The sequence below is a fragment of the Budorcas taxicolor genome, chromosome 2, assembly GCF_023091745.1.
Source record: "Budorcas taxicolor isolate Tak-1 chromosome 2, Takin1.1, whole genome shotgun sequence".
Classification (NCBI taxonomy): Eukaryota; Metazoa; Chordata; class Mammalia; order Artiodactyla; family Bovidae; genus Budorcas; species Budorcas taxicolor.
In genome coordinates this window covers 32,728,981-32,747,432 of record NC_068911.1, presented here as the reverse complement: position 1 = coordinate 32,747,432, position 18,452 = coordinate 32,728,981, and the positions used below count along the sequence as shown (strand labels likewise).

Genomic DNA, 18,452 nt, shown 5'->3' with positions numbered 1-18,452 from the left:
ATGACACCTAAAACACAGGCAACAAAAGTAACCATGCTGAACTACGTAAACATTAAACCCTTTTGTGCAACAAAGATTGCCATTCATAGAGTGAAAAGGCAACCCGTGGAATGAGAGAAAATATTTGTAAACCATACATCTGTAAGGGTTTATCCAGGATACATAAAGAACTACAGCAACAACAAAATTAAAAAAATGACCTGATTCAAAAGGACTAAAGGATTTAAATAGACCTTTCTGTAAAGATGGTAATTAAACAGCTAATACGCCCATGAAAAGATGCTCAACATCATCAATCACTAGAGAAATGCAAATCTAAACTATGAGATCCTCATACCCATTAAGATGACTACTGTTTTAAAAAAAACGAAGCCCAGAAAGAAGTGTTGGTGAGGACGTGGAGGAACTGGGGCCCTTGCACATGGATGGTAGGGTGGTAAAATGGTGCAACTGCTATGGAGATCAAAATATTAAAAGTAGGGTTATTGCATAATTCTACTTCAGGGTATATACCCCCAAAGACTGGAAAGCAGGGACTCAGACAGGTATTTGAAGCCAAGTGCCCGGTGATGGAATGAATGGATCAGCCAAATGGGGTCCACCCATACAATGGTATCTCATTCAGACTTAGAAACCTTGAGGATGTTATGCTTAGTGAAACAGGCCAGTCATGGAAAGGCAGATACTATAGGATCCCACTTACGTGAGGTACCTAGAGTCGTGAAATTCAGAGACAGGAAATAGAATGGTGGTTGCCAGGGGCTGGGGGAGGGGAATGGAAAGATACTATTTAATGGGTCCAGAGTTTCAGTTCTACAAGATGAAAAAGATGGACCATGGTAACAGCCACACAACAATATGAGCGTAATGCCGCTGAACTGTACACCTAAAACTGGTGAGAATGGTCTGTTTCATGGTATGTGTGTGTGCGTTAGTCTCTCAGTTGTTTCTGACTCTTTGTGACCCCATGGACTGCAGCCCGCCAGGCGCCTCTGTCCATGGAATTCTCCAGACAAGAACACTGGAGTGGGTTGCCATTTTCTTGTCCAGGGGATCTTCCTGACCCAGGAATCGAACCAGGGTCTCCTGCACTACAGACAGATTCTTTACCGTTTGAGCCACCAGGGAAGCCTTGATGTGATGTATATTTGACCACAATTAAACATTTTAAAAAAAAAACAATTGAAAAAGAAACTCAGAAAGATAACATGTGCCTTGTAGGAGCATGTTCAGAGGCTAGGCCCTCGAGTTACTCCTGATTTACCAAAAAAAGCGCACCTTCCAGGAAACCCTGCAAGTGAACTGTTTCCAAAATGCATTTTTACAGCTGGAAATCTGCATTTCCCAAGCCCCCTTGCAAACTGCCCCATGGCACATCAGCAAATGTTTAACTTCCTCAGGGACATGGGGGCCAGAGATGCCAAAAGGAAGATCTCTGGGCCTGAGTTTTAGCTCCTGCGTCCTTGTAACTGAGAACCTGCTGCCCCGTGCATGCTGAGCTCCAGGGACCGGCCCTGTGGGGGCGGGACTCACCTCCAGGAAGTGATTGCTCAGGGCCGGGCCCGAGTCGTTCTGGAAGGTGTGGAGGATGCGGAGGCGCCTCCTGTTGCGGCTGTCATCCCAGTGCTTCCCGTAGCTCGCCTCCAGCACCCAGTGCAGGTGTCCAGAGCCTTCCTCGTGCCGCAGCTGGACCTGGGGACACACACCCCCAGGGAGACCCCAGAGGAAGCCTTGTGTACCCAGTCCTGAGTCTCCTTGCTGCCACCCATCCCGAGATGCAAGGCTTGCTTATTTGGGGAGAGAATTCTGTAATAGGTATGGATTTTTGTGTATTTTTTGCACTGATTTTGATTTTATAAAATTTTGCATTCAAATATGATTTACTTTCATGACTATATTTCTAGCACCCTCTATCCAGAGGTGAGAAACTAGAAGGCACCAACCCAAGCCTTATCCATGCCCTGATAAGAAGTAGAAAGAGCCAGCCCACCATGGGAAGATGACTCCTGATCTTCATATAAGCCCAAGACCTCCCCCTGCTCCACTCTCCCACGGCAGCCTCTGGTTCCCTGGACTGAATCTACAAGGATCAGGGTTCCCCACCGGGGGGCTCCAGGCACCCTCTGCTTCCTCCTGCCTCCAAACCACAGGTTGAGGCAACACAGCCTCATCCATTCATTCAATTATTGGACACATTTGCCCCCAGGTACCAGGTAAGCGCTTCACTGGGCACTAAATAGCCAGGAAGGAAGGAGCCAGAAGCCCTGCCTTGGTGGAAGCAGTAGGTCAGAGGAAGAGGCAAACTGGAAACAAAGTAAATTAGCCAAGAAACAGCCACTTCTCCCTTCGGCTTGGTCCTCGTCACTCTGGTAAACTGCCCGTTCCTTAATCCCTCCGTTCGCCCTTCAGTCCCAGCATCTTTGCACTTACTGTTCCCTCTGGCTATAGCACACTTCCATGGGAACAGAACTATCTCATTTTTTACTTTTCAGCTTAAAATACATTTCCACCGAAGAAGCCTTTCCTGCAGCCCTGTCCAAAAGAGGCTCCCCTGTGTTTGATCCGTCTCTGCCCTGTTTATCACCCATGGCATTTATAATTCACTCGATTTGGTCCATGTATCTCGCTCTCTGCCCCCCACTCAGCAATGAGACGACAGAGATGGGGGACTGCCCTGAGCACAGCTCTCCCCCAGGGTTGGGCATACAGCAGGTGTTCAATAAACGCCAGCTGAACAGAGGGGAGACAAGACCCAAGTTCCAATCCGTGATCCATCCCCATACCTGACCTTGAGTAATTGACCTCTCTGAGGATGGGTTCTAGGTGCTCACCCACCACTTCCCTGACCCTGGGGGCTCTCTCCAGACCCCCTCAACTGGCTCAGGCACCCACCTTGTGACTGAAAGCTGGGATCTGCGTGCAGTGGAGTTTGTGGTTCAGCTCCAGCTTGTAGGAGGCCTCTGAGCCGCTCTCTGTCCATAGCTTCTGGCTGGTGTTGCACTCCTGAGCCAGCTGCTTGGCCTGACCTGTGCAGGGCAACCCAGAGACCCTTGCCCTTCCTCTGCCAGGCAGCCCTCCATCCTCATTCTGAGCAGAGGAGCATCCGGCCCAGCCCCGCTTCAGACAGCCCTCTGGAGCTGCCTCAACTAACGTCACTCATTGGAATCTGCCAACTGGGAGGTTTTCAGAGACTGATTTATGCCCAACCCCAACACACTCAGGGCTTCCCAGTGGCTCAGACGGTAAAGAATCCGCCTGCAATGCGGAGACCTGGGCTCTGTCCCTGGATTGGGAAGATCCCCTGGAGAAGAGCATGGCAACCCATTCCCATATCCTTGCCTAGGGAATCTCCATGGAAAGAGGAGCCTGGTGGGCTACACTTTATGGGGTCACAAAGAGTCGGACACGAATGAGCAACTAAGCAGTGCACCAATACACATACTTGGAGCTTCTCTTGTTTTAACGGGCAGGGACTCAGCTCCATTCAAAGCTAATAGAATGACTCTTTAGCTAAGGAGCTGTGCGGGAAGGCCAAAACACCCAAGGTGACAGTGGCACCTAAGCCCTTGGAGCCACCACCCCAGGAAAGGGCACAAGTCCAGCCACTGCCCAGCTCACCCCCCACCAGCACACGGCATACCCCGGAGGCCGTACTTGATCCTCAGGTAGCTGGTCCAGAGGTGGCCCTGCCGCTGCAGCTGGCCCAGGACACGCAGCCCCACAAGCCCCGGCACAAAGAGCTCGCCACCCAGGGATGCCACCTGCAGCCCGTCCTTCACCTTCTTCTCCAGCAGCACTGTGGGGAGAGCGGGCGGAGATAGGGCATGTACAGTGTGGTCATGGGCCGTGCCACAGGACTGCCCCCCACAACCCTAGGGTGCCAGGCGAGGAAAGGATGGGGGAGCAGCCCAGGGGGCCCCAGTAGAGCCAATGCCTGAGTCTCTGCCAAGGACCGCTGACATCAGGGCCGCTGACAGCATTTTCACTGTCCAGCTGGCAACCGCAAAAGTCGCTTTTGTGGGTCCAGACCAAAAGGTTTTAAGTAAAGTAGAATAAGACAAAACGGGATCAGATGGAAAAGAAATGACAGTGTGTCAGGGTCATCAGGTAAATTTCACCTTCTGAAACTTGTTTCTGCTACACATTCAGCCTGATCACAGGAATAGCCATGATGATTAAGACTATCACAAAGGCACAGGCCAGCTGGTCACCGGGGCCAGCCACTCACATCACTCCCTCGGAATTTCCCAGAACACCCCACGAGGAGCACCGCTGGGAGGGCTCCACGCCAGCTCCAGCACCAGGGCCGGCGCCTGCTCAGGTGGGTGGGTATCCAGGCCAGGTTGTGTATTCAAGATCCAAACAGTGCCCTATGCAATTTGGGTCAAAAATGCAAAACGTGTTTTTTACACATCCTGTAACACATAATGTGTGTCAGAACCCAACAGTCCAAAAGGTGCTGGTTTATGGTTCATGGGGCCAGTTGAGCGCACTGGGGACTGAGGCAGAGGCTGTAGGCAGATATAAGGTCGGGGTTTTCCTTAAGTGGAATGTGAATATTGGGAGTTGGGGTGATGGGGACTACGAGTGGGTACTCAGCCCTCCCCTCCTCTCCTGAAGCCTGGTCACTAAGGAAAGGTGGCAGGAAGGGCCCCCACCCTCCTCCTACCTGACACGCGGGCCTCATCACCCAACAGGTTGCTCAGTGACACAGAGAAGGCCAACCGGCTGCCCACTTGCTGGCTGAGGTTTCCGGTGAGGACCACAGGGCTGCCCGATGTCACCAGTTTCACCTCCAGCTGGGCCTCAAACCGCTGGGCCTCACTGCCCACTGCTGGCCACAGGTTGCTCTGGCCCTGGAAAGGTCCTAGATCACTTGAGGGGACAGGTCCCACTAACAGGCCCCACCCTGACCTTACACGCTGTCCTTAAAGCCCACAAACTCTCAGTAGACTTTAGCCCAGCCTTTCTGCTTTGTATTCCTGAGTTCATCTGCCTTAGCTTCCTCATTTCCTGTGGGCTTACCAAGTGGACTAAATGAGAGACCCAGGGTCAAAGCCGTATGTGTCCCCTGCCCATCCTAGAAAAGGCTTTGGAAAGTTCTGAAGCTCCAGCTGTTACCAGGATCGTGATGAGTCTGAGGCAGCTAGAACTGGTGATTCTCTAAAGGCCAGTGCTTCCAGGCTGCAGACAGCCCTCTGGAGAGCCGCAGGCAGGCCTGCAGGGAGGGGCAGGCAATTAGCACTAGTGTGCTTAGCAAAGCAGGATTGCTTCGAGGGCTCCTGGGAGCTCTGAAATGACACGTACTCTCAGCCAGCAAGCAGCTGGGGTTCTAAGAGGAAGATGCTCTCCCCTGACACTTGGTCTTCGCACCCGGACAGGAAGCAGATTTGGGAGCTGAGAGTGTGTTCATGCTGCAAAAATTCCAACCCTGGCTCTAATTTTCAACTCGGACCTCTCAGAGAATCCACTGGAGACAGATACAGAACAACCAGACTCATGGCCAGAGGGGCCCAGAGGTCCTGCTTGGCAGGAACAAGTCTCCAGCTGCTCTTTTTATCCTTTTTGGAGTCACAGACCTGCTTGAGCATTGGCTGGAAGGTCTAAACCCTCTCCCCAGAAGGAGGACAGACACAAAACTTCTGCACAATTGCAGGGGCTCCAGAGGATCCACTGAGTCCCATTTAGGTCCTCCAGGTTGAAAACCTTAAAAAGTACCTATAGGGCTTCCTTGACGGCTCAGTGGTAAAGAATCCACCCGCCAATGCAAGGGACACAGGTTTGATTTCCAGTCTGGGAAGAACCCACATGTGGTGAAGCAACTCAGCAGCACGCCACAACTACCCAGCCTGTGCTCTAGCGCCTGGGAGCCACGAGAAGAGAAGTCCCCGCACTGCAAATAGAGGGTGGTCCCTGCTCCCGGCAACTAGAGAAAAGATCACACAGCTACAGAGGGCCAGCACAGTCAAAAGTAAATCGATGTTTTTAAAAAATGGAAAGGTTTTTCAAATCTATAATATTATGAGCTGAACTGTGCTTCCCTCCAAAGCTAACCCCCAGGTCATGTGAATGTGACCTTATTTGTAAACAGGATGTTTGCAAACGAAGGCAGGATGAGGTCATTTGTCTGGACCTTAATCCAGCCTGACTGGGAAACTTACAAAAAGATTTGGGCATAGATACCTACAGAGGGCAGACAATGAGGAGACAAGGCGGAAGACAGCCACTTAAAAGCCAAGGAATCCCCAAGGCTACTAGAAACCAGGAGAGAAGCATGGATTAGAGCCTGAGCAGGAACCAACTCTGCCAGCACACTGATTTTCAACTTCCAGCCTCCAAACTATGAGAGAATTTCCATCGTTGAAGCCCCCTAAAATTCAGGGTACTTTGATAGAGCAGCCCTGGAAAACTCACACAGATTTCTCACTGTGTGCCTTGACATTTCTTCTGGAAATCTGGGGAGACGCACTCTTTGACTTACTATTTTATACCTTTGTCTACTCTGAATTTTTTTAAGCATGCTCCTGTGTTATTGTTATTATCAATTTTTGACATCGATGGTGGTAAGATCTGAACCCATTTTTTCATTTTCATACTAGATGGTACTAGTAGGTAGATGGAGAAGAACAGCTAAAGCACCAGAGGAGGGACTTCCCTGGAGGTCCAGTGGTTAAGAATCTGCCTACTATGCAGGGGATTGCGGTTCAATCCCTGGTCAGGAAACTAGATTCCACTTGCCTCAGGGCAACTGAACCAACACACTGCAACTGAAAGGTCCTGCATGCCACAGTGAAGATCCCATGTGATGCAACTAAGCCCCAGTAAATCAATAAATACTTTTTAAAAATCCACCTTCCAATGCAGGGGACTTGGGTTTGATCCCTGGTCAGGGAACTAAGATCCCACATGCCATGGGGCAACTAAGCCCATGCCCCACAACTACTGAGGCCATGCGTCGCAGCAAAAGATCCCATATGCTGCAGCAAAGATCTCTCATGCCACAACTAAGACTCGATGCAATCAAACAAATTAATTAATAAATTTAAAAAGAAACGAAAAACACCAAAGGAGGTGGTGATGAGTAAGCAGGGATTGGGACCGGAAGTGTCCTGGGAGGTGGCAGGTGTCAACACCAGGGGTTTGAGGACGGGGTGCAGACCTTGATGTAGTAGACGTCCCTTTCATCCAGGATCAGCTCCAGGTGACCCATGCGGGCCCTCTGGACAGTCTCGATCTTTCCTGGGAGACAAAATGAGAGTTTAGAGACCAGGGCTCAACATCCTGGATCCACCCCTGCCTTCGCTGGGGGATGTCCTCCTGGCTTCCTAGTCTCTGAGCCCCGGGGTCCTCGTCCATTAAACGGGGCTCGATGTAGTGCCAACCTCAGACGGTGGCTGAGGAGTCCACAGTGAGTGGGCTGTATCTGGCCCACGGATCCGGCCTGTGGCTGGGGGCAGAGTGACAGGGCGACCACTGTCTTTACCATCAAGCTCAATTCTCTTCTTGGGATGCAGAAGCTTGAGACGGAACTTCCCCTGAGGCCAGCTATAGCTGATGTCCACCCCGACGTCCCTGGGCACTTCCGATCCAGGCGTGCCCATGAAGATGTGAGCTGAGGCTTCTTGAGGGAGCCAGCAGTCCTTCTGGAAACACGGCAGAGTCCTCAAGACTGAGAACCCATCCAGGTCCCCCCACCTGAAAAAAGCCTGAGTTCCGGGCTTCCCCCCGTTGCTCAGTGGTAAAGAGTCCGCCTGCCAACATAGAAGACACAGGTTCCACCCCTGGTCCAGGAAGATCCCACAATCTGCGGAGCAACTACGCCCGTGCGCCGCAACTACCGAGCCTGTGCTCTGGGGCCTGGGAACTGCAGCTCCTGAGGCCACCTGCGGAAACTGCTGAAGCCCAGACACTCCAGAGCCCATGATCCGAAGCAAGAGAAGCCCCTGCAGTGAGAAGCCCAAGCTCTGCAGCTGGAGAACAGCTCTAGAGAAAAGCAACGAAGACCCAAAAATAGATAAATGTATGCTTCCAAAGAAACCCAAAGACCTGAGTTCTTACAGTCATTCTTGTCCTCGAAAGACAAGAACCCTAAAACCAGGAGTCTGGGGCTGTACACCCTTGAGGAGAGTCCTGCAAGACAACTCAGGACCACAGGAACAGGCTCTCCGTTTGTTTGGCCAACAGCCAGGGGAGCAGCCTCAACACACACCTGCCTGGACCCCCCTGGGCCCCTTCACCAGCCCAGCGTGCTCATCTCCCAGCTTTTGTGTGCTTTGCTTTTTTTTTTAAGTTTTATTTTGTACTGGGGTGTAACTGATTAACAATGTTGTGACAGTAGCAGGTGGAGAATGAAGGGGCTCAGCCATGCACATACATGTATCCATTCTCCCCCAAACTCCCCTCCCATCGAGGCTGCCACATAACACTGAGCAGAGTTCCCTGTGCTATATGGCAGAGCCCTGTTGGGTGTCCATTTTAAATACAGCTGTTTGTACATGTCCATCCCTAACTCCCTAGCTATCCCTTGCCCCTATCCTTCCCGCTGGCAACCATAAGCTTGTTCTCGGTCTGTGAGTCTGTTTCTGTTTTGTAAGTAAGTTCATTTGTATAACGTCTTTTTGGAGTCCACATATAAGGGATGTCACCTGATATTTCTCCTGCTTTGACTCACTTCACTCAGCATGACACGCTCTAGGTCCACCCACATAGCTGCAAACGGCATTACTTCATTCTTTTTAAATGGCTGAGCAACAGTCCATTATATATGTGCACCACATCCTTACCCACTCCTCTGCTGATGGACATTTAGGTTGCTTCCATGTCTCAGCAATCATAAACAATGATGCAATGAACATTGGGGTCTGTGTACTTTGCTCCTAATGCCAGGCACCTGTGACCTCCAGAACATTCCCTCCAGCAAAGGAGGGGAAAACATCTAGCTTCTTAGTCCCCAGGGGACCAAACTCTGCTACGTAAGTCCTGCTCCAGGGCTGACCAGGGAACAGGCTGATGCTGCCACTTCATCTGCCATCACCCCTGCTCAGCTTCTTTCCTTTCCCCACCTTCTTTTCTCCACCCTCTTACTGGGTCCTCCTGGAGTCTTTTCTTCATCCATCACTTTTACCCAAATCCTTGGTTCTGGTGTGCTTCTGTGAAAATGCAGCTTAACACATGAGCCCTCTTTAATATCCTGCACCATCGTACATTCACTCAGAACCAATTAACCTCCACTGCTGTGTGCGAGGCACCATTGCAGGCACAGGGGGTGCAGCTGAGTGTTATACACAAAGTCCTCCCTCCTGGCAGCCACACTCACAGAACCTCCAGACACAGAAGGAAGTCAGACGGCAGCTAGTGGCTGTGAGTGCTCTGCTGACAAACTCGGAGTCAGGGGTCATTGTTCTGGACCGGGTGGTCAGGGAAGGAAGTTGTTTCTGAGGAAGGGGCATTTGATGAGACCAGAAGGCAGCAAGGCACAGAGTCAAGTGGATGACTAGGAAAGAGTATTCCAGGCAGAGGGAATTGCCAGTGCAAAGGCCCTGGGGCAGCAATGTGCTTGGCATTTAATTAAAAGGAGGTCAGTGTGTCTGGAGAGCGGTGAACCTGGTCAAAAAGCAGGGAGATGGGGACGAGAGGCTGGCACGGCTGGATCATTGAAAGCTTGCCGGTCAGGGCGCTCGGCTCCTACGCAGAGAGAAAGGGGCCACCGCAGAGTCCTGAGCAGAGGACGGACACAATCCTTTAGGGATTTGGGAAGGTCTGTCTGGCTGCTGGTAGAAAACACATGGGAAGGAGACAAGAGTGGGAACTGGGAGGTCAGATAGGAGGCTGCTGAGTGTCTGTTCTGTGCCAGCTGCTGGGGACCCAGGAGTGAGAAAGGCACTGGATCTGTTCCCAGGAACTGAGTGACTAGTGGGGAAGACAGATCCTAATTAACCAGCTTCGGTAATGAACACAAATGTGACTGAAAGGGAAGGAACACAGTCCCCTTAGAGTACATAGCAAATGAATATGGCCACTTCAGGGTAATCAGGGCAGGCTTCCCTGAGGAGGTGACCTCTTGAATGGAGCTATGAAGGTTGATTCAGAGTTAACAAGCCAACAAGCCAGAGACAGCATGTGCAACGGTCCTCAGGCAGGAGGGGAACTACAAGCCCAGCCCAACAGCTCCGGGGAGGAGGCCCCCGTCTTTATGAGTGATGCTCAAGGCTGACCTCTGAGTAGAAGACTTAGGGAGCCCCTGAATCTGGTTGAGAAAGAAGTTTCCCTAGGGCCTACCTGGGGGTGGAGGGTGTAGGCAGCTTCCAGCAGATACTGTTGGAGCCCCCGAATCTGGTTGAGAAAGAAGTTTCCCTAGGGCCTACCTGGGGGTGGAGGGTGTAGGCAGCTTCCAGCAGATACTGTTGGAGCCCCCGGTCCTGCTTCTCCAGCGTCACGGCCGCGGACACAGGCACCGAGAGCAGGAAGGGCTGGTCAGGGGCCGGCCAGCGCACCTCAGTGCAGAGCTGCCAGCCCCAGCTGCGGGATGCTGTGGGAAAGGAAGCAGGTACCACCAGTCAGGAGACAGCTGAGGGCTCCGGGCGGGGCCACGGACACTCCCATCAGCAAAGAAAGAGCATCTCCACATTCTTTGGAGAAACAGTGTCATTTAGTCATTAATCACAGCAGGTGGTGCTGTGTAGACCAGTGTTTCTCAGCTTTGGCACTCTCAACCCGTGGCCTGGATAATTCCTTGTTGTGGGGGACCTGGGCTCGACCCACGGATGCCTTTAGCACCTCCCACACCAGTATGACAACCAGTGATGTCAACAGACATTGCCAACTGTCCCCCGGGCAAGGGTAGGGTCAAAATCACCCCTGGTTCAGGACCCCTCATGTAGACTATCAGAATATCCGGCAGTACGATGTAGGACACAGGCTCTGGAGCAAGAAAGCCTGGATCTGCATTCCCGTTCTGCCATTGCCCAGCTGTGTGACTTTGGGCAAGTCACCTAACATCTCTGTGCTTTGGTGTTTCTCATCTGTCCATGGGGACTGATAATAGATCTAGCCCCATGCTGTAGCTGGGAGGATTCACAGCTCAGTGAGTGTTCAGGACACTGTTTAGCCTAAAGAAATAACTTAAGTAGGCCCCTCCCCCACTTTACCCCCCAAATGATTGCAAGATCTGCAGCTGACCTACCTCCTTCTCTTCCTTCTCAATTTTGTTGCCTTTCACCTGATGTTATCACCAAAGAGTTTTCTTGTGCTACTAAAATATGAAGTTCAGGACTTCCCTGGTAGTCCAGTGGTCAAGAATCCACCTGCCAATGCAGCGGACACCGGTTTGATCCCTGGCTCGGGAAGATCCCACACGCCATGGGGCAACTAAGCCTGAATGCCACAACTACTGACCCCATGCACTGCAACTACTGAGCCTCTGCTCCGGGGCCCTCACTCTGCAACAAGAGAAGCCGCCACAGTGAGAAGCCCATGCACCACAAGAGACAGTAGTCCCCACTCACCGCAACTCACAAAAGCCTGCGTACAGCAGTGAAGACCCAGCGCAGCCAAAAATACATACATATATATATACATAAAAGAGGAAATGCAAAAAAAAATCTACTAAAAAAATGCCCTTCTTTACGGACTACAAAAGTTATGGGATATCTCAGTATTTTATGAAACCAGGAGTTGGCAAACATCTTCAGTAAATGGCCAGATGGTAAATACTTGAGGTTTTGCTGGTCACACAACCGTGACCGCAGTTTTCTGTTACTCAGCTCTGCTGTTGTTGAAGAAAGGCCACAGACAATGGGAGTGGCTCTGCACCAATAAAACTTCATTTCTGGGCACTGAAATATGAATTTCACTAATTGCTCACATGTTCTGAAATAGTCTTCTTTTGACTATTTTTTCAGCGTTTGGAAATGTAAAAGTCTATTCTTAGCTCAAGGCCATCATAATAAGCCATTCTCCTACTGCTGGATATTTGAGTTGCCATCTTTTTTTTTTTTTTGCTCTGTAAATAATGATGCAACAAACATCTCTGTGCATTCGGCCCTTTTAAAGCTATTTTGGCTTATTTTCATAAGGTATAGGGTATAAAGTATATCCCATGTGGTGCTAGTGGTAAGGAACCCACCTGCCAATGCAGGAGATACAAAAGATATGGGTTCAATCCCTTGGTCGGGAAGATCCTCTGGACAAGGAAATGGCAACCCACTCCAGTATTCTTGCTTGGAAAGTTCCATGGACAGAGGAGCCTGGCAGGCTACAGTCCGTGGGGCCACAAAGAGTTGGACGTGACTGAGTAACTGGACACACAGAGTCTAGACACAGCATCACTGAGTTAAGGGGCATAAGTACTTTCAGGGCAGAAGACAACTCTGGAATTTGGAGCTGTTATCTTACCCCTCAGCCCCCAAGACGCCCATCCTGGGACAATGACATGGAGGGCCTGCTGGCACCCACCTTCCTTGCTGGTACAGGACTGGGCCTCGGAAGGGCTGGGAACGTGATTGAGGCTCCTCACACCATCCCCAGTGACGAGATACAGCTGAGAGCTGGGTGGGAAGGGAGGGAAGTGCCAGGTGAGTCACTGCATTCATCCATAAACCCACCAGGGCGAGGCACTGGGGCAGGTCCCACCAGGAACCGGACAGGCCCTTGGGGCACCTGCACGCTGGTGGGGGAGTCAGTCCATGAACACAGAGGGTGACATGCACTACGAAAATCCTAAAATATGGGATGACGTGGGCATAGCATCCATCTTGGGGATACAGCAAGGCATTGGTTAGTTGTGGGGGGGTTGGAGGGGACACTGCAGAGGTAATATTTGGTCAGAGAATCAAAGGATGAGAAGGAGCCAGCGTCCCAGAGGGATGGTGCAAAGGCCCTGGGGTGAGAATAAAGGGCGCTCTTTAGGACCACCAACAAAAGGGTGGTGAGGGGGTCAGAATGGCGGGGAGGGAGTAGGGGGAAGTAGTGGCAGGAGATGGGTGAGGGAGTGGGCAAGGCCTCCATCGGGCAGGGCAAGCATGCTGGCTGGGTTATCCTGGATGCAAGCAAGGGATTTTAAATAGGGGAGGGAGAGCGTGATAGGATTTAATTGACAAGTAAAAGGAGACCCCACTGGCTGCGGCCCAGAGAGGGTCGGGTGGGCAACAGTGCCTCCAGCAAGGGAAGGGAAGAGGTGGAGGTGGGGGCAGTCTGGCTCCTCCTGTTTCCTCTGAACTCACTGCTCTCTAAGTATCACCTCTCCAGGAGGCTGGGGCAGAGCAGACCCCAGGAGGGACCCCCAGAAAGATCTGAGCACTGTGGGAGTCCCCACCTCCTGGTCTCCCTCAGCCCCTGTCACAGAGACACCCGCCCTACCCTGACAGACACACCCCATACACCCCCCACACACACCCCCCACACACACACACCCCCCACACCCCCCCTTCACTGACATGGGCAAACTGTCTCACAAACACCCCCACAGACATGCAATCACATACACAGACTCACAGGCACACCTGTAGGCACACACTCTCAGACACAGGCATGTACACTCTCACAGACACCCACACCCACACCAGTGCTCACACACAGACATATTCATGGGCTCCCTCCCCAGGTTAGGGAACCCACCTGAAGCGGAACAGCTCCACGACCTCCTCTGGTGTGTTCAGATGCACCCTGAGGTCTTGGCCCTTCCTCGCCTGGATCCCACCATCCAGGCTGGCGGTGCCGTGGATACCAGTCACCCACCTCAGCCCGGCCTGCCCCAGGGCACCCACTGTGCCCATCTGTGCTGAGATCTGGAGCAGCGCGCTAAGGAAGAAGCACACGGCTGCAGCCTAGAGCCCCAGGCAACGGCCAAACCAGTGCCAACCCACGCACTACCCACGAACCCCCTGCCAGCTTCACTCCATGGTCCTGAGTCAGAGTGGCCCCTCCGCTGCGGCCATCACTAACCACACACTCCATGTGGGCCAAGAAATCTATACCTTGCCATTGAACCCTCACCATCATTAGCCCCATTTAACAGACAGACAAACCAAGGCTCACAGAGGTGACACCACCTGCCTGGGTTCCACAGTTGGGACATGGAACAGCCAGTCTGGAGCCCCAGTTGTCAGAGCCCAAGCCCAAGGTCTCTATGCCCAACAAAAGGCAGCACAGGACACCCACATTCCCCACATTGGACCCAGAAGTGAAAGGCAGGTCAGCTGGGTGACTGGGAGAGTCACCCAGCTGACCTGAGACAGGTGAGCATTGTTCTGCTCAAAATCCTTGCCGTGTGGCCCTGGGTCAGCTGTGCACTCATTGTGAGTCTCAATTTCCTTAACCCTTAATGGAAATAAGAAAAGTGTCCACCTTGTGTGTGGCCATGAGGGTTCCTGTACCTTAAATGCTCCTCCTTCTCCCTCTCTTCCCACCCTCTCCCCCAAGAGGCAGAGGGGGCAGAGGGAAGAGCGGGGCTGAAACACAGGCTGTGAATCCCAGCTGCTGTGCTACCTTGGGCATGGAGGCTGTACCTTGCTGAGCCTCAGTCTCCTCATCTGTAAAGTGGGCACAACTGCCCAGGATCTCTTTAGTCTCTTGGCACAAAAAACACTCCATCTACAGTAGCTGGTATAAAGGTAGTCAGCAGAGCAGGGCTCCCCACTCAGCCCATGCTGATGCCCCAGCTCTCTGCAGGGGGAGGCTCTGATCTATCTCCCCCAGATCTGAGGAGCCAGTTACCTGGGCTTGACGTAACCATTCACAGAGAAATCTGAGCGCTGCTGGAAGTCGGCTGTCCCTCGGACCCGGATGCTGACGGCAGCCGAGACGTTGAGGGTCAGCTGGGCTGGGAGGCCAGACATGGTGGGAAAGGTGAGCTCTTGCATTGCTAGGTTCAGCCTCCGGTTCACCTGCACCTCCTGGCCCTGCAGTCAGAGAACCACACAGTGCACGTGACCCCCTCACTCGCCCCTCACAACCCTCAGACAGAACCTTATCATTGTCCCCAGTTTCCAGAAGAGAAAACAGAACCCCAAAACAGATAAAAATAACCCAGCTGAGCCCATGTAGCTAGAAACCGGCAGAACTGGGGTTTGAACCAAGACGGGTTACTGCAGGTCATAGTCAGAGGTCAGGCATCCAGGCCCATCCAGGGTGTGGGCCCTCCTTGCACACCTGGTACAGGGCACTATTCTATCATGCCCATTTCACAGATGCAGAAACTGAGGCCACGGTAAATTCAACAATACGCCCAAGGCGGTAAGCAGTGCAGCCAATTTTTGACCTTGGGCAGTCTGATTCCAAATTTCATGCTCTTGAGTCTGAAAGTACTTTAGTATTCCCCCAAAGCATCAAAGGAAACATCATCAGGTCAGATGGCAGGGATGGGCCAAGCCCAGCCTGAGGTACCTTCAGGAGTTTGATGGCAAGCTCAGCCAGGTTCAGGGACTGGTGCGTCACGTGGCTCCCCATCACCCTACAGTTCACAAAGCTCAACTCATGCCCGAACACCTTCATGCTCAGCTGACATTTCAGTGCCTGCCGCTCCCCGCGCCTCCGGGCCACCTGTGACCAGGAACAGGTCTGACTTAGCCGGGCAAGGCACCTGGACCTTGGGAGGGGGAAGGGGCAGCTAGAGAGAAAGGTCAAGGGCTTGTGGGGTTCAGAACAGGACCTGCAAAACTCATGGTCCACAGGCAGAACCTGGGACATATTTTCTTACACCTGCACAGTCTACCCAACACCCAGTGCAATGCGTGTGTATAAATAATAGAGGCTTTTAAAAATCCAGGCTGAATATGATCCAGCAGTATAGCCAGACAAAACTGCAATTCAAAAACATAGATGCACCCCACTGTTCATCAGCAGAGTAATGGATAAAGATGTGGTACAATGGAATACTACTCAGCCATTAAAAAGAATGAAATAATGCCCTTTGCAGCAAACCCCAGGTTCATGCCCTTTGGATGAACCTAGAGATTGTTATACTGAGTGAAGTAGGTCAGACAAAGACAAATATCATATGATATCACTTACACGTGGAATCCAGAAAAATGATACTAAACTTATTTACAAAGCAGAAATAGAGTCACAGATATAGAAAACAAACTTATGGTTACGAGGGGAAAGGGGGGTGGATAAACTGGGAGATTGAGATGGACACATACATACTACTACATATAAAATAGATAATTAATAAGTAACTATATATAACACAGGAAACTCTATTCAATACTCTGTTAATACCCTATATGTGAAAAGAATCTAAAAAAGAGTAGATAGACATATATGGGGGTTTCCCTGGTGGCTCAGCTGGTAAAGAATCCGCCTGCAGTGTGGGAGACTGGCAATCCCTGGGTTGGGAAGATCCCCTGGAGGAGGGCATGGCAACCCACTCCAGTATTCTTGCCTGGAGAATCCCCATGGACAGAGAAGCCTGGAAGGTTACAGTCCATGGGGTCGCACAGAGAGTCGGACATGACTGAGCAACTAAGCACAGCACATTCACATATGGAAAGCTGAGTCACTTTGCTGTAAACCTGAAACTAACACTATATTGTAAATCAGCTATGAAAGTGAAAGTCGCTCAGTCGTGTCTGACTCTTTGCGACCCCATGAACTATATATAGTCCATGGAATTCTCCAGGCCAGAATATTGGAGTGGGTAGCCTTTCCCTTCTCCAGGGGATCTTTCAAACCCAGGGATCGAACTCAGGTCTCCCACATGGCAGGCAGATTCGTTACCAGCTGAGCCACAACAATAAACATTTTTGGAAAAAGTTGCAAAGCTACAGAGAGCTCCCACGCACCTCAGCCTGTTTCCTCCACTGTTAGCATCTTACACGACCAAGACGCACAGTGAAAATGAGGCAACCAACACCAGCATGTTATTAACTAAACTCCAGACTTTATTCGGGTTTCACCGGTTTTTCCATTCCATCCTCCTTCTGCTCCAGGATTCAATCCAGCACCACGTGGTGTTTAGTATCATGTCTCTTCACTCTCCTCTGGTGTGTGACAGTTTCTTGGTTTTTATATTTCGGGCAGTATGTATTTTTAAAAATTTATCTCTACTATTTAAAACCTGGGAGATTTTATATAAAATCCAGATACCCAGCTTCTCAAAAGAAGAGAAATATTGGCCTGTCTCCCACTGCCCCCCAGTCTCCCCCCTCCCCAAAAGGGCAACAGGCATTCAGAACTGAGCGGTGGCTGCCAGTGAGCCGAGGCCTAAGCTGCAAGCCTGTCTGTCTACCACAGTCCCCACCATGCCCTGCCATCTCTCCAGCACTCAGGCCAAGGACTACTGTCACTCATCACTGAAGAAATGAAGTCGCTCAGTCGTGCCCAACTCTTTGCAACCCCATGGACAGTAGCCTGCACCAAGCTCCTCCGTCCATGGGATTTTCTAGGCAGGAGTACTGGAGTGGGTTGCCGTTTCCTTCTCCAGGGAATCTTCCCGACCCAGGGATCGAACCCAGGTCTCCCGCATTGCAGACAGACGCTTTACTGTCTGAGCCACCGGGGAAGTCCCACTCATCACTGCACTTGTGCAAAATATATCTTGCAAAGTGAACATATATCAAAAGTGAGAAGACAGGACGTCCCTGGTGGCACAGTGGTTAGGAATCCGCCTGCCAAGGCAGGGAACACAAGTTCAATCACTGGTCCAGGAACACTTCACACGTCACGGAGCAGCTAAGCTAATGCGCCACAACTACCGAGCCCATACGCTGCAGCTACTGAAGCTCGCGCACCTAGAACCTGTGCTCCGCAGCGAGAGAAGCCACTGCAGCGAGAAGCGAGCACCGCAGTGAAGAGGAGCCCCCACTCGCCGCAACCCCGAGAAGGACCGCGCACGTGGCAAAGACCCAGAGCAGCCAAAAGTTAACTGACTGATTAAAAAAAACCCTAAACCAAAAAGAGCCTTAAAAAAGTGAGAAAGTAACAGACCAATTGTGTTATTCTAAGAAATTGTGGGATTGTGACTCTAAGAAAACACATTTATATCCAACCCACAGCCCTCATTCAAGTTACTTACTGGCTTCAGATTTAGTCCAAGAGGCTTTTGACGGCAGGGACCACACCCTGATCATCTTTGTGTTCCTGGGCTGTGTGGGGGTCATGGCTGATGGTTAGTGAGTGAACACATGAGGAAATGCCTCAGCCACCACCTTGATCACCCCCAGATATACATGGAAATGACATTTATAACACCAAGAGGGGACTAACAACCTCAGTATCCATTGGTGGGGAAAAGGTTATGTAAAGTAAGGTCCCCACCCACAGAATGGGTATTAAAATGTTTGCATACAGTAAGTTTTCAGGAAGAAAAATACTCAAGTCCTTGTATCAAGTGGGAAACCAGAGGAAGCACGCATACACACAGCCCTTGCCCAGCAAGCCCACGACTGTGCACACATGGAACAAATGTATCCACAGACATTCACCAAAGGGACACACGCAAGAACATGCTACCT

At 51.3% G+C, this 18,452-nt stretch overlaps 1 protein-coding gene across 1 annotated transcript in view; it reads right to left on the bottom strand.

Annotated features, from left to right (window-relative positions):
• Window positions 1–18,452, bottom strand: part of LOC128060070 (uncharacterized) — a 188,897-nt gene that overhangs the window by 130,799 nt on the left and 39,646 nt on the right. The window contains exons 17-27 of the mRNA XM_052652297.1: window positions 15,382–15,537; window positions 14,713–14,897; window positions 13,615–13,797; window positions 12,454–12,545; window positions 10,365–10,528; window positions 7,484–7,643; window positions 7,160–7,239; window positions 4,670–4,856; window positions 3,641–3,796; window positions 2,893–3,026; window positions 1,534–1,692 (exon numbers count right to left, since the gene is read on the bottom strand). Coding sequence (XP_052508257.1) covers window positions 1,534–1,692; window positions 2,893–3,026; window positions 3,641–3,796; window positions 4,670–4,856; window positions 7,160–7,239; window positions 7,484–7,643; window positions 10,365–10,528; window positions 12,454–12,545; window positions 13,615–13,797; window positions 14,713–14,897; window positions 15,382–15,537 — 1,656 coding nt within the window. The remainder of the gene's footprint in view (window positions 1–1,533; window positions 1,693–2,892; window positions 3,027–3,640; window positions 3,797–4,669; window positions 4,857–7,159; window positions 7,240–7,483; window positions 7,644–10,364; window positions 10,529–12,453; window positions 12,546–13,614; window positions 13,798–14,712; window positions 14,898–15,381; window positions 15,538–18,452) is intronic.